At 44.5% G+C, this 24,234-nt stretch overlaps 3 protein-coding genes across 3 annotated transcripts; all 3 read left to right on the forward strand.

Annotated features, from left to right (window-relative positions):
* Positions 1–389: 389 nt before the first annotated feature.
* LOC128689637 (uncharacterized) lies at positions 390–1,434 on the forward strand. Its single transcript, XM_053777994.2, has one exon. It carries the CDS (start codon positions 514–516, stop codon positions 1,138–1,140), a length of 627 nt encoding a protein of 208 aa, XP_053633969.1. The 5' UTR covers positions 390–513; the 3' UTR covers positions 1,141–1,434.
* A 12,695-nt stretch (positions 1,435–14,129) lies between these two features.
* Positions 14,130–15,364, forward strand: LOC128689636 (uncharacterized). Its single transcript, XM_053777993.2, has 2 exons — positions 14,130–14,227; positions 14,402–15,364. Exons 1-2 carry the CDS (start codon positions 14,213–14,215, stop codon positions 15,095–15,097), a joined length of 711 nt encoding a protein of 236 aa, XP_053633968.1. The 5' UTR covers positions 14,130–14,212; the 3' UTR covers positions 15,098–15,364.
* Positions 15,365–17,422: 2,058 nt separating this feature from the next.
* LOC128689635 (uncharacterized) lies at positions 17,423–18,550 on the forward strand. Its single transcript, XM_053777992.2, has 2 exons — positions 17,423–17,460; positions 17,584–18,550. Exons 1-2 carry the CDS (start codon positions 17,446–17,448, stop codon positions 18,277–18,279), a joined length of 711 nt encoding a protein of 236 aa, XP_053633967.1. The 5' UTR covers positions 17,423–17,445; the 3' UTR covers positions 18,280–18,550.
* The last annotated feature ends 5,684 nt before the right edge of the window (positions 18,551–24,234 follow it).

Genomic DNA, 24,234 nt, shown 5'->3' on the forward strand with positions numbered 1-24,234 from the left:
AACTTACCTCCGCCCATTACATTCCCTGAAACAGTGAAAGCAGCGCCGCGAGCCAATCATTGCTCGTATGATGCTCAGGCGTCACTACACAGTTGTGTATATATAAGCTGGTGTCCTTGGGAGGAGGTAGTGAAGCACCATCAACAACTCTTTCTCACCTCTTTACCAACTATGGCACTCACGGTAGTGAGTAATCATTACCCAGTTCTTATTTTACCCTCCAAAAATCACGTTATATAAATTATGCACATTAAATTCTTCTAAATTTGCAAAACAAAACATTTTAAAACTGCCTTCTACAATCCCTTTTCACTGTATATGTTTTAAGTCATGTAATTTATGGAGATAGATGTTTATATCTCCTGACAAAATGATTCGCACATACTCCTGATTAATAATTTACTTTGAAAGGTAGGAATTTGACTTATCTGTTACGGTTTTCCACAACCCCGTTGTTTTAATGGTGAAATTTGTCTTGCTCTATTACAGTCAATAATTATAGCCTGCGCGACGATGGTGCTGGGTTCTGGCCACCCTCCTTCCAACAGCCATCAGACAGCCTACAAGCATTTCTACTGTGACGCAACAACCACTCCTGCCTGCGCCGCCAACACCTCCCTTTCCTACTGCTTGGTAGACCCGGAGTACCCAGAGTACCTCAAGGGCGTCATTACTGCTGACCATCTCTTCGCCAAGAAGTACGCTGATGTTGCCGACCAGTCGGCTGATGACCTGGTTGAATATGTGACCAAGAAGCAGGAAGAAGGCTTTGACTACTCCTATTACACTGGTGCCTCCACTGGTAAGTCTCCCTATGATATCACCCACTGGGCTGGTCCCCAGGGTTACATCTGTCCTTCTCACGTGGCCTATGCCAGGCCCAGGCGTGCCCAGAATGTGGAGGGCCAGTGGCGTGTTATTGTGAACGATGTTCACTACTACACCCAGACGGCCCGCCTGGAGACCTGCTTGTACCCTAATGCTGCCTGCCGTGCTCTTTCTCCCTGCTACAAGAGTAGCTGTGTCCAGAAATATGCCTACCACCGCCTCCTCTCCTTTGACCCCTGCGATCACTACAAGGGTCTCTTCATCGACATCTACAAGCTGCCATCCGCCTGCTCCTGCCATATCCCCGCCTAATACTTTACCATCACTCGTATTTTCACTTGACTCCACATAAGCCTCTCGTATCTTTCTTGAGTAGCCTAATTTTTAGAACACTTATTAACCCAAATGTTAATTTGTCTCCTTTTTTTAACTTGATTCCCACTCTTGTAGTCCATATCTCTCCTCATCCTCCATCACTGCACCAGACTAGATAATTAGTCAACTCTTTCTTGTTAATAATTAGACGTCTGGGACACCCATAATTCAAGAGCTTCCCCGGGGCTCATATGAGACCGAGACCACGAGAACTACTTTCTTTACATACCACCACAACACTGTAAGTCACAGTGACTACTGACAACTTCTGCTTCCGCATAAAGTCCTCATGATAAACTGCTTTTATCTGAGACCTTCTTCCTCTGTTGTTGTTAAATAATTTGTTAAAGAATTGTTCAATATATTTTAAATAAATGATGCATGCATGTTTATAATTATTTATCCACCTTCCAGCTGAAATTACATTTTTTCCTTAATTTAACATTATATTATTATATGGTATTTCTTTTGACAAAGAAAATCAGATCCATATGAAAGATTTTTTTTAATAGAATTATCGACACCAAAAAAAAATCTAATCTTAAAAAAAAGAAGAAGACTTTCAAGTATTGCATATATCAGATAATTTTCTAGGCAAGACATTTTAATGTTTGCAATGCATTGTTGAATATCAGGTTAGCAGTTGTAATAAATTTATTGTACCCTCGTTACCCTTATTCAACTTTCCCATGACGCTTTGGAGTTTAGCACATCTGTACTGATCTACAGTGTGGCGATGAGTGAACTCAATCTCCAATCTGGAGAAATATTAACTAGGCTTAGGATGTTGGTTGGTGGTGATGGATCTGGCGATTCCCTCTTTCCTAGTGCAGCAGCGACTATGTTCACTGCCTCTCTTACACTGGGTTTCTATCCTCTGCTTACCTATTGCAGTATTGCATAGCTCCTGACGAGGCACTAGTTACAGACCGAAAGGCTTTGAGTTAGTCCATTTCATCCCCTCTGTGGTTGACTTTGCATTTGTTTGATGGCTCATTTGCGACTGTTTAGCTTAAAAACCAAGGTCGTTCTCTGCTGAATTAGCCGAGAGAAAAATTTGTTATGCCATAACTATACCAAATTCAAAGTGACACATACCATATGTTGCTTCATCGTGCGTTGAAGAGGTAAAAAGTGTTGAGACCACTTGCTCCTGTTTCTACCTGACTGTGGTAGGTCAGTACTGTTCTTAATGCAAAGTGAGATGTACAGTGATGTAATTATCATTTATCATGAGACACTGGTGAACAGTGTGTTCCTAAGTGTGGATCCCAGTCACTCAGTCTATCACTCATGCTACGATAATATTGAGGCCAAACTCGGGTACTGACAGATCAACCCACACAAACATGAGTAGGCGAGTACACACGCACGCACGCACACACACACACACACACACACACACACACACACACACACACACACACACACACACACACACACACACACACACACACACACACACACAGAACAGCAGGAGGCCAAGGCAAGAGTACGACGAGAGCAATAGAGCGATGGTTGACACACTGGCTAGAGTGGCCAGAAGAGCTCATGCATGCAGGGCAAAGCTCCTGATCATGGGTGACTTTAACCACAAGGAGATAGATTGGGAGAACTTGGACCCACATGGGGGCCAAGATACTTGGAGGGCTAAGATGATGGAGGTGGTACTGGAGAACTTCATGTACCAACACGTAAGGGACACTACAAGAGAGAGAGGAGAGGATGAACCAGCAAGGCTGGACTTAGTATTCACCTTCAGTAGTGCAGATATCGAGGACATCACATATGAAAGACCCCTTGGGGCCAGTGACCATGTGGTTGTAAGCTTCGAATACACAGTAGAGCTACAAGTGGAGGGAGAAGCAGGAAGGCCAGGACGAATGAAGCCAAACTACAAGAAAGGGGACTACACAGGAATGAGGAACTACCTGAATGGGGTTCAGTGGGACAGAGAACTGGCAGGGAAACCAGTTAATGAGATGATGGAATATGTAGCAATAAAATGCAAGGAGGCTGAGGAGAGGTTTGTACCCAAGGGTAACAGGAGTAATGAAAAAGCCAGGATGAGCCCATGGTTTACCCAAAGGTGCAGGGAGGCAAAAACCAAGTGTGCTAGGGAATGGAAGAAATATAGAAGGCAAAGGACCCAGGAGAATAAGGAGAACAGTCGTAGAGCCAGAAATGAATATGCACAGATAAGAAGGGAGGCCCAAAGACAATATGAAAATGACATAGCAGCGAAAGCCAAATCTGACCCGAAACTGTTGTACAGCCACATCAGGAGGAAAACAACAGTCAAGGACCAGGTAATCAGGCTAAGGAAGGAAGGAGGAGAGACAACAGGAAATGACCGGGAAGTATGCGAAGAACTCAACAAGAGATTCAAAGAAGTGTTCACAGAGGAGACAGAAGGGACTCCAGAAAGACGGAGAGGTGGGGCACACCACCAAGTGCTGGACACAGTGCACACAACCGAGGAAGAAGTGAAGAGGCTTCTGAGTGAGCTAGATACCTCAAAGGCAATGGGGCCAGATAACATCTCCCCATGGGTATTGAGAGAGGGAGCAGAGGCGCTATGTGTACCCCTAACAACAATATTCAATACATCTATCGAAACAGGGAGATTGCCTGAGGCATGGAAGACAGCAAATGTAGTCCCAATCTTTAAAAAAGGAGACAGACATGAAGCATTAAACTACAGACCAGTGTCACTGACATGTATAGTATGCAAAATCATGGAGAAGATTATCAGGAGAAGAGTGGTGGAACACCTAGAAAGGAATGATCTCATCAACAGCAACCAGCATGGTTTCAGGGACGGGAAATCCTGTGTCACAAACCTACTGGAGTTCTATGACATGGTGACAGCAGTAAGACAAGAGAGAGAGGGGTGGGTGGATTGCATTTTCTTGGACTGCAAGAAGGCGTTTGACACAGTTCCACACAAGAGATTGGTGCAAAAACTGGAGGACCAAGCAGGGATAACAGGGAAGGCACTACAATGGATCAGGGAATACTTGTCAGGAAGACAGCAGCGAGTCATGGTACGTGGCGAGGTGTCAGAGTGGGCACCTGTGACCAGCGGGGTCCCGCAGGGGTCAGTCCTAGGACCAGTGCTGTTTCTGGTATTTGTGAACGACATGACGGAAGGAATAGACTCTGAGGTGTCCCTGTTTGCAGATGACGTGAAGTTGATGAGAAAAATACACTCGATCGAAGACCAGGCAGAACTACAAAGGGATCTGGACAGGCTGCAGAACTGGTCCAGCAATTGGCTCCTGGAGTTCAATCCCACCAAGTGCAAAGTCATGAAGATTGGGGAAGGGCAAAGAAGGCCGCAGACGGAGTACAGTCTAGGGGGTCAGAGACTACAAACCTCACTCAAGGAAAAAGATCTTGGGGTGAGTATAACACCAGGCACATCTCCTGAAGCGCACATCAACCAAATAACTGCTGCAGCATATGGGCGCCTAGCAAACCTCAGAACAGCATTCCGACATCTTAATAAGGAATCGTTCAGGACCCTGTACACCGTATACGTTAGGCCCATATTGGAGTATGCGGCACCAGTTTGGAACCCACACCTAGCCAAGCACGTAAAGAAACTAGAGAAAGTGCAAAGGTTTGCAACAAGACTAGTCCCAGAGCTAAGAGGTATGTCCTACGAGGAGAGGTTAAGGGAAATCAACCTGACGACACTGGAGGACAGGAGAGATAGGGGGGACATGATAACGACATACAAAATACTGAGAGGAATTGACAAGGTGGACAAAAACAGGATGTTCCAGAGATTGGACACAGTAACAAGGGGACACAGTTGGAAGCTAAAGACACAGATGAATCACAGGGATGTTAGGAAGTATTTCTTCAGCCACAGAGTAGTCAGTAAGTGGAATAGTTTGGGAAGCGATGTAGTGGAGGCAGGATCCATACATAGCTTTAAGCAGAGGTACGACAAAGCTCACGGCTCAGGGAGAGTGACCTAGTAGCGATCAGTGAAGAGGCGGGGCCAGGAGCTCGGACTCGACCCCCGCAACCTCAACTAGGTGAGTACAACTAGGTGAGTACACACACACACACACACACACACACACACACACACACATACACACACACATACACACACACACACACACACACACACACACAGACCTGTATCACTAACGTGTATAGTATGCAAGGTCATGGAGAAGATCATCAGGAGGAGAGTGGTGGGGCACCTGGAAAGAAACAAGTGTATAATTGACAACCAGCACGGTTTCAGGGAAGGAAAATCCTGTGTCACAAACCTACTAGAGTTTTATGACAAGGTGACAGAAGTAAGACAAGAGAGAGAGGGGTGGATCGACTGCGTATTTTTGGACTGCAAGAAGGCCTTCGACACAGTTCCTCACAAGAGGTTACTGCAAAAGCTAGAGGACCAGGCACACATAACAGGAAAGGCACTGCAATGGATCAGAGAATATCTGACAGGGAGGCAACAACGAGTCATGGTACGCGACGAGGTGTCAGAGTGGGCGCCTGTGACAAGCGGGGTTCCACAGGGGTCAGTCCTAGGACCTGTGCTGTTCTTGGTATACGTGAACGACATAACGGAAGGGATAGACTCAGAAGTGTCCTTGTTTGCAGATGATGTGAAGTTAATGAGAAGAATCAAATCGGACGAGGATCAGGCAGGACTACAAAGAGACCTGGACAGGCTACAAGCCTGGTCCAGCAACTGGCTCCTTGAATTTAACCCTGCCAAATGCAAAGTCATGAAGATTGGGGAAGGGCAAAGAAGACCGCAGACACAATATAGTTTAGATGGCCAAAGACTGCAAACCTCACTCAAGAAAAAAGATCTGGGGGTGAGTATAACACCGAGCATATCTCCTGAGGCGCACATCAATCAGATAACTGCTGCAGCATACGGGCGCCTGGCAAACCTACGGATAGCGTTCCGATACCTCAGTAAGGATTCGTTTAAGACTCTGTATACCATCTACGTCAGGCCAATACTGGAGTATGCAGCACCAGTTTGGAATCCACACCTAGTCAAGCACGTCAAGAAATTAGAGAAAGTGCAAAGGTTTGCAACAAGACTAGTCCCAGAGCTACGGGGATTGTCCTATGAAGAAAGGTTGAGGGAAATCGGCCTGACGACACTGGAGGCCAGGAGGGTCAGGGGAGACATGATAACGACATATAAAATACTGCGCGGAATAGACGAGGTGGACAAAGACGGGATGTTCCAGAGATGGGACACAGACACAAGAGGTCACAATTGGAAGTTGAAGACTCAGATGAATCAAAGGGATGTTAGGAAGTATTTCTTCAGTCATAGAGTAGTCAGGCCATGGAATAGCCTAGAAAGTGATGTGGTGGAGGCAGGAACCATACATAGTTTTAAGGCGAGGTATGATAGAGCTCATGGGGCAGGGAGAGAGAGGACGTAGTAGCAATCAGCGAAGAGGCGGGGCCAGGAGCTGTGACTCGACCCCTGCAACCACAAATAGGTAAGTACACACACACTCACACACACACACACACACACACACACACACACACACACACACACACACACACACACAACCACAAGGAGATCGATTGGGAGAACTTGGAGCAGCATGGGGGCCAAGATACATGGAGGACTAAGATGATGGAGGTGGTACTGGAAAACTTCATGTACCAACACGTAAGAGACACTACAAGAGAGAGAGGAGAGGATGAACCAGCAAGGCTGGACTTAGTATTCACCTTGAGTAGTGCAGATATCGAGGACTTCACATATTAAAGACCCCATGGGGCCAGTGACCATGTGGTTTTAAGCTTCGAATACACAGTAGAGCTACAAGTGGAGGGAGAAGCAGGAAGGCCAGGACGAATGAAGCCAAACTACAAGAAAGGGGACTACACAGGAATGAGGAACTTCCTGAACGGGGTTCAGTGGGACAGAGAACTGGCAGGGAAGCCAGTTAATGAGATGATGGAATATGTAGCAACAAAATGCAAGGAGGCTGAGGAGAGGTTTGTACCCAAGGGTAACAGGAATAATGAAAAAGCCAGGATGAGCCCATGGTTTACCCAAAGGTGCAGGGAGGCAAAAACCAAGTGTGCTAGGGAATGGAAGAAATATAGAAGGCAAAGGACCCAGGAGAATAAGGAGAGCAGTCGTAGAGCCAGAAACGAATATGCACAGATAAGAAGGGAGGCCCAAAGACAATATGAAAATGACATAACAGCGAAAGCCAAATCTGACCCGAAACTGTTGTACAGCCACATTAGGAGGAAAACAACAGTCAAGGACCAAGTAATCAGGCTAAGGAAGGAAGGAGGAGAGACAACAAGAAATGACCGTGAAGTATGTGAGGAACTCAACAAGAGATTCAAAGAAGTGTTCACAGAGGAGACAGAAGGGGCTCCAGAAAGACGGAGAGGTGGGGCACACCACCATGTGCCGGACACAGTGCACACAACCGAGGAAGAAGTGAAGAGGCTTCTGAGTGAGCTAGATACCTCAAAGGCAATGGGGCCAGATAACATCTCCCCATGGGTCCTGAGAGAGGGAGCAGAGGCGCTATGTGTACCCCTAACAACAATATTCAATACATCTATCGAAACAGGGAGATTGTCTGAGGCATGGAAGACAGCAAATGTAGTCCCAATCTTTAAAAAAAGGAGACAGACATGAAGCATTAAACTACAGACCAGTGTCACTGACATGTATAGTATGCAAAATCATGGAGAAGATTATCAGGAGAAGAGTGGTGGAACACCTAGAAAGGAACGATCTCATCAACAGCAGCCAACATGGTTTCAGGGACAGGAAATCCTGTGTCACAAACCTACTGGAGTTCTATGACATGGTGACAGCAGTAAGACAAGAGAGAGAGGGGTGGGTGGATTGCATATTCTTGGACTGCAAGAAGGCGTTGGACACAGTTCCACACAAGAGATTGGTGCAAAAACTGGAAGACTAAGCAGGGATAACAGAGAAGGCACTACAATGGATCAGGGAATACTTGTCAGGAAGACAGCAGCGAGTCATGGTACGTGGCGAGGTATCAGAGTGGGCACCTGTGACCAGCAGGGTCCCACAGGGGTCAGTCCTAGGACCAGTGCTGTTTCTGGTATTTGTGAACGACATGACGGAAGGAATAGACTCTGAGGTGTCCCTGTTTGCAGATGACGTGAAGTTGATGAGAAGAATTCACTCGATCGAAGACCAGGCAGAACTACAAAGGGATCTGGACGGGCTGCAGACCTGTTCCAGCAATTGGCTCCTGGAGTTCAATCCCACCAAGTGCAAAGTCATGAAGATTGGGGAAGGGCAAAGAAGACCGCAGACGGAGTACAGTCTAGGGGGCCAGAAACTACAAACCTCACTCAAGGAAAAATATCTTGGGGTGAGTATAACACCAGGCACATCTCCTGAAGCGCACATCAACCAAATAACTGCTGCAGCATATGGGTGCCTAGCAAACCTCAGAACAGCATTCCGACATCTTAATAAGGAATCATTCAGGACCCTGTACACCGTGGAGTATGCGGCACCAGTTTGGAACCCACACCTAGCCAAGCACGTAAAGAAACTAGAGAAAGTGCAAAGGTTTGCAACAAGACTAGTCCCAGAGCTAAGAGGTATGTCCTATGAGGAGAGGTTAAGGGAAATCAACCTGACGACACTGGAGGACAGGAGAGATAGGGGGGACATGATAACGACATGCAAAATAATGAGAGAAATTGACAAGGTGGACAAAGACAGGATGTTCCAGAGATTGGACACAGTTGGAAGTTGAAGACACAGATGAATCACAGGGATGTTAGGAAGTATTTCTTCAGCGACAGAGTAGTCAGTAAGTGGAATAGTTTGGGAAGCGATGTAGTGGAGGCAGGATCCATACATAGCTTTAAGCAGAGGTATGATAAAGCTCACGGCTCAGGGAGAGTGACCTAGTAGCGATCAGTGAAGAGGCGGGGCCAGGAGCTCGGACTCGACCCCTGCAACCTCAACTAGGTGAGTACAACTAGGTGAGTACACACACACACACACACACAGGGGGGGTGGAGGAGTGGCATTGCTGATCAAAAACCGATGGAATTTTGATTAGCTGGAGAGAGGAGACAGCGGAGAAGAAAGTGATTACATAGCGGGAATGCTTCACTCTGGAGGTCCCAAGGTGGTAATAGTAGTGATGTATAACCCACCACAGAACAGCAGGAGGCCAAGGCAAGAGTACGACGACAGCAATAGAGCGATGGTTGACACACTGGCTGCAGTGGCCAGAAGAGCTCATGCATGCAGGGCAAAGCTCCTGATCATGGGTGACTTTAAACACAAGGAGATCGATTGGGAGAACTTGGAGCCGCATGGGGGCCAAGGTACATGGAGGGCTAAGATGATGGAGGTGGTACTGGAAAACTTCATGTACCAACACGTAAGAGACACTACAAGAGAGAGAGGAGAGGATGAACCAGCAAGGCTGGACTTAGTATTCACCTTGAGTAGTGCAGATATCGAGGACATCACATACGAAAGACCCCTTGGGGCCAGCGATCATGTGGATTTAAGCTTCGAATACACAGTAGAGCTACAAGTGGAGGGAAAAGCAGGAAGGCCAGGACGAATGAAGCCAAACTACAAGAAACGGGACTACACGGGAATGAGGAACTTCCTGAACGGGGTTCAGTAGGACAGAGAACTGACAGGGAAGCCAGTTAATGAGATGATGGAATATGTAGCAACAATATGCAAGGAGGCTGAGGAGAGGTTTGTACCCAAGGGTAACAGGAATAATGAAAAAGCCAGGATGAGCCCATGGTTCACCCAAATGTGCATGGAGGCAAAAACCAAGTGTGCTAGGGAATGGAAGAAATATAGAAGGCAAAGGACCCAGGAGAATAAGGAGAGCAGTCATAGAGCCAGAAACGAATATGCACAGATAAGAAAGGAGGCCCAAAGACAATATGAAAACGACATAACAGCGATAGCCAAATCTGACCCGAAACTGTTATACAGCCACATCAGGAGGAAAACAACAGTCAAGGACCAGGTAATCAGGCTAAGGAAGGAAGGAGGAGAGACAACAAGAAATGACCGTGAAGTATGTGAGGAACTCAACAAGAGATCAAAGAAGTGTTCACAGAGGAGACAGAAGGGGCTCCAGAAAGATGGAGATGTGGGGCACACCACCATGTGCTGGACACAGTGCACACAGCCGAGGAAGAAGTGAAGAGGCTTCTGAGTGAGCTAGATACCTCGAAGGCAATGGGGCCAGATAACATCTCCCCATGGGTCCTGAGAGAGGGAGCAGAGGCGCTATGTGTACCCCTAACAACAATATTCAATACATCTATCGAAACAGGGAGATTGTCTGAGGCATGGAAGACAGCAAATGTAGTCCCAATCTTTAAAAAAGGAGACAGACATGAAGCACTAAACTACAGACCAGTGTCACTGACATGTATAGCATGCAAAATCATGGAGAAGATTATCAGGAGAAGAGTGGTGGAATACCTAGAAAGGAATGATCTCATCAACAGCAGCCAACATGGTTTCAGGGACGGGAAATCCTGTGTCACAAACCTACTGGAGTTCTATGACATGGTGACAGCAATAAGACAAGAGACAGAGGGATGGGTGGATTGCATATTTTTGGACTGCAAGAAGGCGTTTGACACAGTTCCACACAAGAGATTGGTGCAAAAACTGGAAGACTAAGCAGGGATAACAGAGAAGGCACTACAATGGATCAGGGAATACTTGTCAGGAAGACAGCAGCGAGTCATGGTACGTGGCGAGGTGTCAGAGTGGGTACCTGTGACCAGCGGGGTCCCACAGGGGTCAGTCCTAGGACCAGTGCTGTTTCTGGTATTTGTGAATGACATGACGGAAGGAATAGACTCTGAGGTGTCCCTGTTTGCAGATGACGTGAAGTTGATGAGAAGAATTCACTCGATCGAAGACCAGGCAGAACTACAAAGGGATCTGGACAGGCTGCAGACCTGGTCCAGCAATTGGCTCCTGGAGTTCAGTCTCATCAAGTGCAAAGTCATGAAGATTGGGGAAGGGCAAAGAAGACCGCAGACGGAGTACAGTCTAGGGGGCCAGAGACTACAAACCTTACTTAAGGAAAAATATCTTGGGGTGAGTATAACACCAGGCACATCTCCTGAAGAGCACATCAACCAAATAACGGCTGCAGCATATGGGCGCCTAGCAAACCTCAGAACAGCATTCCGACATCTTAATAAGGAATCGTTCAGGAGCCTGTACACCTTGTACGTTAGGCCCATATTGGAGTATGCGGCACCAGTTTGGAACCCACACCTAGCCAAGCACGTAAAGAAACTAGAGAAAGTGCAAAGGTTTGCAACAAGACTAGTCCCAGAGCTAAGAGGTATGTCCTACGAGGAGAGGTTAAGGGAAATCAACCTGACGACACTGGAGGACAGGAGAGATGGGGGGGACATGATAACGACATGCAAAATAATGAGAGAAACTGACAAGGTGGACAAAGACAGGATGTTCCAGAGATTGGACACAGTTGGAAGTTGAAGACACAGATGAATCACAGGGATGTTAGGAAGTATTTCTTCAGCCGCAGAGTAGTCAGTAAGTGGAATAGTTTGGAAAGCGATGTAGTGGAGGCAGGCTCCATACATAGCTTTAAGCAGAGGTATGATAAAGCTCACGGTTCAGGGAGAGTGACCTAGTAGCGATCAGTGAAGAGGCGGGGCCAGGAGCTCGGACTCGACCCCTGCAACCTCAACTAGGTGAGTACAACTAGGTGAGTACACACACACACACACACAGTGACCCAGTAGCGACCAGTGAAGAGGCGGGGCCAGGAGCTATGAATCGATCCCTGCAACCACAACTAGGTGAGTACACACACAGCATAGGATCAAGGAATGTGCCATCGAGTTATCAGTATTTTTTTCTTCAGCGCCAAGGTGGTTAGGAAGTATAATGATCTACAATAAGAAATTTAAGAACCAACTTAAAAAGTATACACAGACAGGTACGAGGATGCCCAAAACGACAGAAATCTGTAAAATCGTGAGTAAGAGGGTAAGCAGGAGCTGCAGCTCGACCCCTGACATCAAAACCATGTGAACGCAAGAACTGGGTCAATTAATGAAGGATGCCTGTCACTGTTTATCACCAACCAAGAATACCTGCATCCCTAAAAAAAAATTAATGATTAGATTAAAACTCAGCGTATATATGCTAGGAGACACAGAGACCTCTCAGTGTATATACATTGAGAGACACAGACACCTCTCAGTATATATTCGCTGAGAGACACAGACACCATTCAGTGTGTATACGCTGAGAGACACAGACACCTCTCAGTGTATATACGCTGAGAGACAGACACCTTTCAGTGTATATACGCTGAGAGACACAGACACCTTTCAGTGTATATACGCTGAGAGTCACGGACACCTCTCAGTGTACGTATATACATGGGTGTGGCTACCTGGTTACTGTAGTGAGCGACAGATGACGCACCCTCCTTCAACGACGGTGAAAGTAAATGATGAGTGTCGCTACTATTACTCTCAAATACCATTACAAGACTAATCTCTTTGCGTATCACTGTCAAACAACGTTGATTTAAAAAACTAATGAGAATATCGTACATGTAAGCGGGCACTTCATGACCCTCTACGGGCTTAGAGTTTCCCACGAAAATAATAACTATGACAGCAGTACACTATCGAGTGTAAAATATTTATAATTAGTTCCCAAGTAAGTAAACCATTCAGATTTTGTCTAATAATAATAATAATAATAATAATAATAATAATAATAATAATAATAATAATAATAATAATAATAATAATAATAATAATAATAATAATAATAATAATGCCCTAAAAAGTTAAGGTATTTATTTAGACTTTGAAAAACGAGAATTTTCCTGCTATTTTGATTACTAAAACGGGATTTATTTTAACCAGGGATGTATGGACTTTTGTATGTCCGAAAAATAATTTATATTATAGCCCTAGAATACAGAGTTAGTATATACATCGTAATTCATGAAAATTCCAGTCATACATCTTGTTTTGTCAGGGTGATGGTGGTGATGGTGGTGATGGTATGGTGGTGGTGATGGTGGTGGTGATGGTGGTGGTGGTGATGGTGGTGGTGATGATGGTAGTGGTAATGATGGTTGTGGTGGTGGTGGTGGTGGTGGTGGTGGTGGTGGTGGTGGTGGTGGTGGTGGTGGTGATGATGATGGTTGTGGTGGTGGTGGTGATGATGGTTGTGGTGGTAGTGGTGATGATGGTGGTGGTGATGGTGGTGGTGTAGCGGTGGTGGTAGTGGTGGTGATGGTGGTGATGGTGGTGATGGTGGTGATGGTGGTGGTGGTGGTGGTGATGGTGGTTGTGGTGGTGATGATGGGTGTGGTGGTGGTGGTGATGGTGGTGGTGGTGATCTATTCATCAGGAAACAGGACAATGTCTCCAGATAACTGTCCTTGATGATGACACTTTTATCTTGGTAAATCTCCTTTGGTTACAGATTGAACTTAATACAAAACAGTGATAAAGGAGTGTGCAAAAAAATACACATAGGAGAGTAAGTTCATTTATAATAGATCTTGATGAAGTCCTAAACAGGATTTTATCAAGTCTATATGTACAAATTACGTACGTACTACAGTGTACATTTCCAAAATGTCAACTACTCGTCATTCACTAAATAACTGTTGCAAGGCATCGATACCTTGCAACAAACCTTAAGGAACTCTCGATTCAGTTAGCTAAAATATGGTTAAACATTAATTATATTTAATTGACACAGGGTAACTGAAATGAGGATCATTTGGTTATCAGATAAATTGTTCACACTGTGATCATCCCATCTACAGTATACAGAGAGCGTGTGAAAGCCAGAAACATGGTGTGTGGTTGCGTCACTAGACCAGAAGACGTCAGCGTGGCAGGTATATAAGATGATGTGTGGAGACGGAAGGCAGCAGTACGACTCTCACATCAACACTTCATCATGGCTCGTGCTCTGGTACTAACTCAATATTCTGTGGTTGTCTTTCATGAAAAAGAAAATACGCTATTCTATGTAATTCTACGCATATAACTTTCCTCATCACTACTGACTAATTCATATTGCATTAGTTTATTAAGTATAATGAAATCTTTTCAGATAGATATGACAATGCAAAATTTTCTTTTTCAGTCGGTTGTTCTGGCGTGCGCTGCAGTTGTTCTTTGTGAACCTCCTCCTCCACATCCATATAGCTACCCAACCCCTTCCTATGGCCCACCACCCGCCTACGGCCCCCAGCCTTCCTACAAGCCGGCCTACTGTGACCCAACAAAACCTCCATCCTGCGCTGCCGGCTCCCACTTGCCCTACTGCTTAGATGATCCAGAATATCCAGAGTATGACATAAAAAATGCCATTACTGCTGACCATCTCTTCGCCAAGAAGTACGCTGATGTTGCCGACCAGTCGGCTGATGACCTGGTTGAATATGTGACCAAGAAGCAGGAAGAAGGCTTTGACTACTCCTATTATACTGGTGCCTCCACTGGTAAGTCTCCCTATGATGCCACCCACTGGGCTGGTCCCCAGGGTTACATCTGTCCTTCCCACGTGGCCTATGCCAGGCCCAGGCGTGCCCAGAATGTGGAGGGCCAGTGGCGTGTTATTGTGAACGATGTTCACTACTACACCCAGACGGCCCGCCTGGAGACCTGCTTGTACCCTAATGCTGCCTGCCGTGCTCTTGCTCCCTGCTACAAGAGCAGCTGTGTCCAGAAATATGTCTACCACCGCCTCCTCTCCTTTGACCCCTGCGATCACTACAAGGGTCTCTTCATCGACATCTACAAACTGCCATCCGCCTGCTCCTGCCACATCCCCGCCTAAGAAGTTTCACTAATGAGATTTTACTTAGAACCTTCATGCCACGACAGAGCGACCGACTTTCCCTGAAACTTTAACCTCTGCCGCGAAGGAGAAGCCCCGAGATGACTGGAGAACTGCTTTCTTTACGTACCATCAACAATAATGCCAGGGACTCCCGGGACGCTCCTCGTTGCTCCTCTTACTTCTCTTTCCTCTTATTGATGGTCATGTGAGTGCCAGATGCGAGAACTTACTGTATCATTTACATTTAATTAAATACAAAACTTATTTTTGTTTTGTTTTATATAGGATCCTGTTTTCAAGTCATTATGTTTGTTGTAGTTACAAAGATTCACTGACGAAAGCTTCTCAGTCGAGTTACAAAAATGAGTTTACAAACATACCTACATTTGTGGTGCGTGCAGTTCCCTTACGTTGATTCAAAAAATTAATGCTATTCAGAACAATGTCAAGAACTGTGGAAAATGTTCAGTAAAATACTATCACACTTAGTAAAAGAAATGACATTGATGAATATAAATTTGAGCGTTAAATGTTAATAAGAACATGAAGGTATGAGATCGTTCAATATTTTTAACATTTATTACTTTCAAAGTAGAACAGTTATAATGAAAGAAATACAACAATAGATTAAACTGCTGAAATATTCACTGCAGTCATGGTATTAATGGTAATGGTACATCGCTGGAACTCACTCTCAAAATTTTAGTTTATAAAAAAAGATATAGAACCAACCACTTTAACCAAATACGAGACACTGCAATAAGAGTGACCTTAAATATTTCATTAAAACACGCTGGAAAAATCCGGTAATGAACCACAAGAACCAAGGTTTACACCAAGTTCATCGGAGCTAATGGTTAATCCGGTTGTAAACTTCAACTGTGGTTCATAAATGACAGTATCACACAGCGGTAGCACACTAGTACTCAATGTACATGTAATCACTGCTTTTGCAAAACTTGCCACAGCTCAAATTTACCATGAAAAGAGATGCATCTACAAAATGTTGTCGAACAATAGAGTTTTTTGGTATGAGTTCATTACATCAGGTTAAGTTAGACTGACATATACATCAGCCAATGAGAATGACCAAGAAGTGACCACATCACCGAGCATGTCGCTTCAGGAGCACATCAATCAATCAATTTCAGCAGCGAAAGATTTTTTTTTAATTTAAAACCTGCATTTAGGAATTTCATCAGTCACGGCTAATATCAGGTATATCTTGTTCACAGCAGCAACATGAAGCCCACATCTGGTAAAGCATTTCAGTATATTAGAAGAAGTGCAAATGATTGAAATTATACCAGTACTTGAGCGAAGGCGAAAGAACAGAGAAGTGACTAAATGAACGGAACCTAATGACATTAGATGTAATAACGAAGATATGATAACGACGTATAAAATACCCAGAGGAATTGATGGGGTGAATAAGAAAAAAATGCTCAAGAGGCGGAAAAGTAGCACTCAAAGGCAGAGTTAGAAAGTTAAAAACACAAATAAGCCTCAGGGTGGTCATGCAGGGAAATAACCTGGATGAAGCAGTGGAAGAGGCAGCTACATATACATCTTTAAGAATAGGTATAATAAAGCCAACGAGGCCAGGAGAGAGTTCACCCATCTACTCCCAGGAGCTGAGACAAACAGATGAGACCCTATGACTCAGTCTTTTACTGATGAGAACACAATCTCGGGAAAATATGAATAGGGGAAAGCTATTAATGTCTCTTATCGTATTATAAAAATACTGATGCTGTTATGAATATTTTTCTGCAGCTTCACAAACATAATCATATGGTACAAAAATGGAGTTATAAATGGGCAGCAAAAGATGATCAATGAGCTTTACATATGATGGTGATACATACTGCTCCATCACTCCGGTTAAGTGCAGTCCGGTAACACCATGATCAATAATATTGATATAAACGCCCACGTAATGCTAATGAAACGTCCCTTTGTATGGGAGTCCTACCCCTATCTCCTTCATTATCCGGTGTTAAGGCAACATACAATAATATTCATTAGAGTGAAAACTGTAAGATGAAAATAATTTCTTATTTCCATTAGAGGTTTAGACAATTATCTTCAAAAAATCTTAACAATGCGTCTCATTAACAGCAAGAACGGTTTCTCGAAAAAAATTGGCTTAAATTCCCCTAATATCTTTCAGTAATCAAACAAAAACCTAGTAAAATTTAAACGTCCTTTAATAGATCAAGTGAAAGTTAAGATGTTATTCTTGGGTGGAGTTGCGTCACTGAAGGTGAGGTCGGGAACAACAGGTATATAAGACGAGGTGTAGCTCTGGTAGGCAGCAGTACGACTCACATCATCACTTTATCATGGCTCTTGCTCTGGTAAAAAGATAAAACTCTGTAGCCTACTGAAATTTTTCCTTCATATTTGTGAAAATGCATCGCATGCAATTTGGCAAGCTCTTAATTCTTAAAGTAATATAACAATTCAACATTTTTTTTCAGTCGGTTGTTCTGGCGTGCGCTGCAGTTGTTCTTTGTGAACCTCCTCCTCCACATCCATATAGCTACCCAACCCCTTCCTATGGCCCACCACCCGCCTACGGCCCCCAGCCTTCCTACAAGCCGGCCTACTGTGACCCAACAAAACCTCCATCCTGCGCTGCCGGCTCCCACTTGCCCTACTGCTTAGATGATCCAGAATATCCAGAGTATGACATAAAAAATGCAATTACTGCTGACCATCTCTTCGCCAAAAAGTACGCTGATGTGGCCGACCAGTCGGCTGATGACCTGGTTGAATATGTGACCAAGAAGCAGGAAGAAGGCTTTGACTACTCCTATTATACTGGCGCCTCCACTGGTAAGTCTCCCTATGATATCACCCACTGGGCTGGTCCCCAGGGTTACATCTGTCCTTCCCACGTGGCCTATGCCAGGCCCAGGCGTGCCCAGAATGTGGAGGGCCAGTGGCGTGTTATTGTGAACGATGTTCACTACTACACCCAGACGGCCCGCCTGGAAACCTGCTTGTACCCTAATGCTGCCTGCCGTGCTCTTGCTCCCTGCTACAAGAGCAGCTGTGTCCAGAAATATGTCTACCACCGCCTCCTCTCCTTTGACCCCTGCGATCACTACAAGGGTCTCTTCATCGACATCTACAAGCTGCCATCCGCCTGCTCCTGCCACATCCCCGCCTAAGAAGTTTCACTAATGAGATTTTACTTAGAACCTTCATGCCACGACAGAGCGACCGACTTTCCCTGAAACTTTAACCTCTGCCGCGAAGGAGAAGCCCCGAGATGACTGGAGAACTGCTTTCTTTACGTACCATCAACAATAATGCCAGGGACTCCCGGGACGCTCCTCGTTGCTCCTCTTACTTCTCTTTCCTCTTATTGATGGCCATGTGAGTGCCAGATGCGAGAACTTACTGTATCATTTATATTTAATACATTACAAATAAAAATAATTTTTGTTTTACTCAGAATCCGAGCACATAATTTTCATATATATATATATATATATATATATATATATATATATATATATATATATATATATATATATATATATATATATATATATATATATATATAAATATATATATGTGTGTGTGTCGTGCCGAATAGGCAGAACTTGCGATCTTGGCTTAAATAGCAACGCTTATCTTGCCATATAGGACAAGCGAAAATTTGTGTATGCAATAATTTCGCCAAAGTCATTCTGAACCTATTGAAAAAATATATTTCACTGTGTTTGTTTAGTATTAAATTACTGTAAACAAATCTAAAATATATTTAGTTGGGTTAAGCTAAAATAAATTGTTCTTGTTATAATAAGGTTAGGTAAGTTTTCTAAAATTCTTTTGGAGCAAAATTAGAAATTTTTGCATTAACATTAATGCAAAAAATATATCTTTAAGCGTATAAGAGAAAATTTTAGAAAGGACTTAATTTTAAATAAGTTCTTGCTAATTGACCAGTTTTTACCTATTCGGCACGACATATATGTCCTTGACCACATACATCATCATTTAGGTATGTGGTCAAGGACCTGTCGGACACATATTCTACCCAAGCTTTAAAATTTTAACTTGTCGAATATATTTTAAATTCTTCCCAAATTGTATTAATTATAAATTAATCCAATATGAATAATCCAAGAGCAATATTCATAAATTTCAAAACTATTTTTTTACGAAACTTAATTCTATTATATTTCTCTCAACCTGCTTTATACGACTTTCAACATTTTCAGCTCTTTGAAAATCAACTGAATGGTTGTGGGATATCATACAGTGCTGCTGTAGGGAGGTAATATAGCGCTACTGCTGTGAGGGTCATACAGTGCTGCTGTAGGGAGGTAATATAGCGCTACTGCTGTGAGGGTCATACAGTGCTGCTGTAGGGAGGTAATATAGCGCTACTGCTGTGAGGGTCATACAGTGCTGCTGTAGGGAGGTAATATAGCGCTACTGCTGTGGGGGTCATACAGTGCTGCTGTAGGGAGGTAATATAGCGCTACTGCTGTGAGGGTCATACAGTGCTGCTGTAGGGAGGTAATATAGCGCTACTGCTGTGGGGGTCATACAGTGCTGCTGTAGGGAGGTAATATAGCGCTACTGCTGTGGGGGTCATACAGTGCTGCTGTAAGGGGGTCATATAGCGCTACTGCTGTGAGGGTCATACAGTGCTGCTGTAAGGGGGTCCTACAGTGCTGCTGTAGGGAGAGGGGTCATACAGTGCTGCTGTAGGGAGGTAATATAGCGCTACTGCTGTGGGGGTCATACAGTGCTGCTGTAAGGGGTCATATAGCGCTACTGCTGTGAGGGTCATACAGCGCTGCTGTAGGGGGAGGGATCATACAGCGCTGCTGTAGGGAGGTCATATAGCGCTACTGCTGTGGGGGTCATATAGTGCTGCTGTAAGGGGGTCATATAGCGCGACTGCTGTGAGGGTCATACAGTGCTGCTGTAGGGGGGTCCTACAGTGCTGCTGTAGGGGTCATACAGCGCTACTGCTGTGGGGGTCATACAGCGCTGCTGTAAGGGGGTCATAAAGAGATATTGCTGTGAGGGTCATACAGTGCTGCTGTAGGGGGGTCCTACAGTGCTGCTGTAGGGGGTCATACAACGCTACTGCTGTGGGGGTCATACAGTGCTGCTGTAGGGGGGTCATACAGCGCTATTGCTGTGGGGGTCATACAGTGCTGTTGTAGGAGACATACAATGCTGCTGTGGGGGTCACACAGCATTGCTGTAGGGGGTCACACAGCGTTGCTGTGAGGGTCATACAACATTGCTGTGGAGGGTCGTACAACATTGCTGTGGAGGGTCATACAGTGTTGCTGAGGAGGGTCATACAACATTGCTGTGGAGGGTCATACAGCGTTGCTGTGAGGGTCATACAACATTGCTGTGGAGGGTCATACAGCGTTGCTGTGAGGGTCATACAACATTGCTGTGGAGGGTCATACAACGTTGCTGTGAGGGTCATACAACATTGCTGTGGAGGGTCATACAACGTTGCTGTGGGGGTCATACAACATTGCTGTGGAGGGTCATACAACGTTGCTGTGGGGGTCATACAGCGGCTGGTGTATGAACTCTCGATCCAAGGAAGACAGCTCAAATTTCTTGGATCTAGAGTCCTTTTCCGAGTCACCATGACTTCTCCACGAGAGCACTAAACCGCCAGGTGTAATTAAAGGAGAGCAGCTCGGATTCCTTGAATCAAGAGCCTTCACTATAAGTGCTCCCCTTTCAATTACATTCATGGGGAGCAATAACCCGTAGGGACCATAGTCTGGGGGATTAATATTATAATCATGGGGGAACGCTAAACCCGTAGGGATTATACAGAGCCTGTAGGGCGGGCAGGATGGAAGGTATTCAGGCTCAATTCATGGAACTTGAGAACAGATCCAATTCCCTAGATCAAGAACCCCTCACCAGCGTCAAGGAACCTCCCTTGAGGGGTGGGAGATTAATAATTAAGGGGAAGCACTAAACCCATAGGGGTTATACAGAGTTCGTGGGATGAAATTGGGTTCTAAAAAAGAAAGTGGACACGTCCAATTCCTTGGATCAAGAGCCCCTTACCAGCATCTAGGAACCTCCCTAAAGAGAGCGTCTGGGGGAATTAAAGGAATTCAGATTCGATTCAAGGAATTGAACCTATGCTCCAATTCCTTGGATCAAGAGCCCCTCACTAACATCACAGAACCCCCTTTCAGGCAACTTGATTATTATATTTAAGCCCTCAGGTCATACAGCAGGTCCCTTAATATTAAAAATAAGGGGCTCTGAAGTTCTAAACCTACAGGGGTCATATGGCAGCACCTCGATAAACGGGTAATTGACCGGACTGCTGGAAAGTGCAGTCCATATTCTTTTTGCTCAAAACAAACAATATTTCAAGTTCCAGCAAGCCTACTACACTTGTCGCCATCCTTGTCGCCAGTGAAAAAAAATGACCTCACGAGATTGATAAAGGGAATTTAAATCTACACGAAGGTCATGAAGGCTGCATGTTAACTGTTCACCACCACTCAAGAATACTTTAATATCTGAATAGGGGTAAGTAACATAAGCTCTAAACCCGGGAAAATAAGATTTAAACTCTGTACATGTAGGTATACACTTCAGTGTATATATCACACCTCCAATACGTTATGCCTAAAAAGTTTCAAAGATTTTTTCATACCTGTTGAAAATCGTATATAATATCGAAAAGTTGACGAGTAAGATAAATGTACAACAGTTAAGTATCTTTATTATTAAAACTTTTCGCCTATGCAGTAGACATCTTCAATAAATACAGAGGGTTGTAGGCAGTAGTGGCGAGGTAAAGATGAAGCAATCAATCCATCAACCTTGGACAAATAGTTTGAGGTGGTCAGTCCCTCAACCTGGAGAAGAGTTCAGCTCCATGGTCTGGAACAATGCAAAGTTGAAGCATGAAAATTGAGACTCAAATACTCGAGGGTGATATGTGGAAGATCTCGAAGACGTTGCAGGAGGCGGGGTCCACTAACAGAAGAATTATGAACTGCAGCAAGTCTGCTGACATGCTGCAGTTCTATTTCTAGAAGGTTGATGGACTGATTACATGATCTACCTCGCCACTCTCCTGTTGCCTACAATCCATTCTCTATCTGTTGCACACGCGTCTTACTCATCAACTTGTCGGTAATATATATACCGTTTTCAACATACTTGTCAGACACAGCAACATAACAGTGTCTTGCTACAGAAGACATATTCCACTTCATTGTTTAACTACTAATTTTAAGAAGGGTTGTATTCCAGAGGGACCTGCTAAGCAATGACCAGTAGGCTTGCTGCAGTTTGCATCTCTTACTTCCATTAGTGGAGCCCGCCCACCTGCAACGTCTAGTTTAATATGTTTATTATGCACCCCATACCCATCCTGTGGGCGGTAGTCAAAAGATTACAGAGGTACATAATTGGTCCAGGGACTGGACTCCAAAGTTTTGATAGATGAGCAAGTTACAAAGGTAATGAACTAGATCTGGTCATAATCATGACCAAATTACAAAGGTAATAAGCTCCAGGTAGAGCTGGTCACACATGAATAATTGCAAAGGTAATGAATCATAAACACATTAATCATGAGAATTTACAAAGGTAATGAGCTCCAGGTAGAGCTGGTCACAATCATGACAAGTTTCGAAGGTAATGAATGATAAACACGTTATGACATGATTACAATCATAGACAAATTACAGAGTAATGAGCAGTTAACAAACATAGTAGGGAATTCATCCATTGCCCCAACGTTGGTTTGCGTGCAGCCAGCAGCAACAGCCTGGTTGATCAGGCTCTGGTCCACCAGGAGGCCTGGTCACAGACCGGGCCGCGGGGGCGTTGACCCCCGGAACTCTCTCCAGGTAAACAAAAGATGAGATTAAGACACATGTGCAACATCTGGGTATCTTTATTGTAGACGTTTCGCCATCCAGTGGCTTTATCAATACAAATTCTTAGGACATAACTTGAAGACAGTAGAACTATGTACAGAAGATGAGGTAATCAGTCCCTCAACCTAGGAATAGGTGCGAAGAGCACCATAGTCGTGGAGATTCTGAAGCAGAAGAAAGGAGCCTGGCGCTTATATAGTAACGTCAGGTGTAGCAGACGAGGGCATATTCACTGGTAGGCGGGATTCCCCAGTGGAAGTAGGTCCTTCCCAAAGAGATGGGTTAGTTGTAGTAGTCGTGAAGGTTATGTACATGTCCTCAGAATTAAGATTCCATGATGTTGCAGTGTCTGACAAGTTCTGTACGAATGGTATATAATACCGACAAGATGAGATTAAGACACATGTGCAACATCTGGGTATCTTTATTGTAGACGTTTCGCCATCCAGTGGCTTTATCAATACAAATTCTTAGGACATAACTTGAAGATAGTAGAACTATGTACAGAAGATGAGGTAATCAGTCCCTCAACCTAGGAATAGGTGCGAAGAGCACCATAGTCGTGGAGATTCTGAAGCAGAAGAAAGGAGCCTGGCGCTTATATAGTAACGTCAGGTGTAGCAGACGAGGGCATATTCACTGGTAGGCGGGATTCCCCAGTGGAAGTAGGTCCTTCCCAAAGAGATGGGTTAGTTGTAGTAGTCGTGAAGGTTATGTACACTGGGGAATCCCGCCTACCAGTGAATATGCCCTCGTCTGCTACACCTGACGTTACTATATAAGCGCCAGGCTCCTTTCTTCTGCTTCAGAATTTCCACGACTATGGTGCTCTTCGCACCTATTCCTAGGTTGAGGGACTGATTACCTCATCTTCTGTACATAGTTCTACTATCTTCAAGTTATGTCCTAAGAATTTGTATTGATAAAGCCACTGGATGGCGAAACGTCTACAATAAAGATACCCAGATGTTGCACATGTGTCTTAATCTCATCTTGTCGGTATTATATACCATTCGTACAGAACTTGTCAGACACTGCAACATCATGGAATCTTAATTCTGAGGACATGTACATAACCTTCACGACTACTACAACTAACCCATCTCTTTGGGAAGGACCTACTTCCACTGGGGAATCCCGCCTACCAGTGAATATGCCCTCGTCTGCTACACCTGACGTTACTATATAAGCGCCAGGCTCCTTTCTTCTGCT

This window comes from Cherax quadricarinatus, chromosome 22, assembly GCF_038502225.1.
Source record: "Cherax quadricarinatus isolate ZL_2023a chromosome 22, ASM3850222v1, whole genome shotgun sequence".
Taxonomy (NCBI): domain Eukaryota; kingdom Metazoa; phylum Arthropoda; class Malacostraca; order Decapoda; family Parastacidae; genus Cherax; species Cherax quadricarinatus.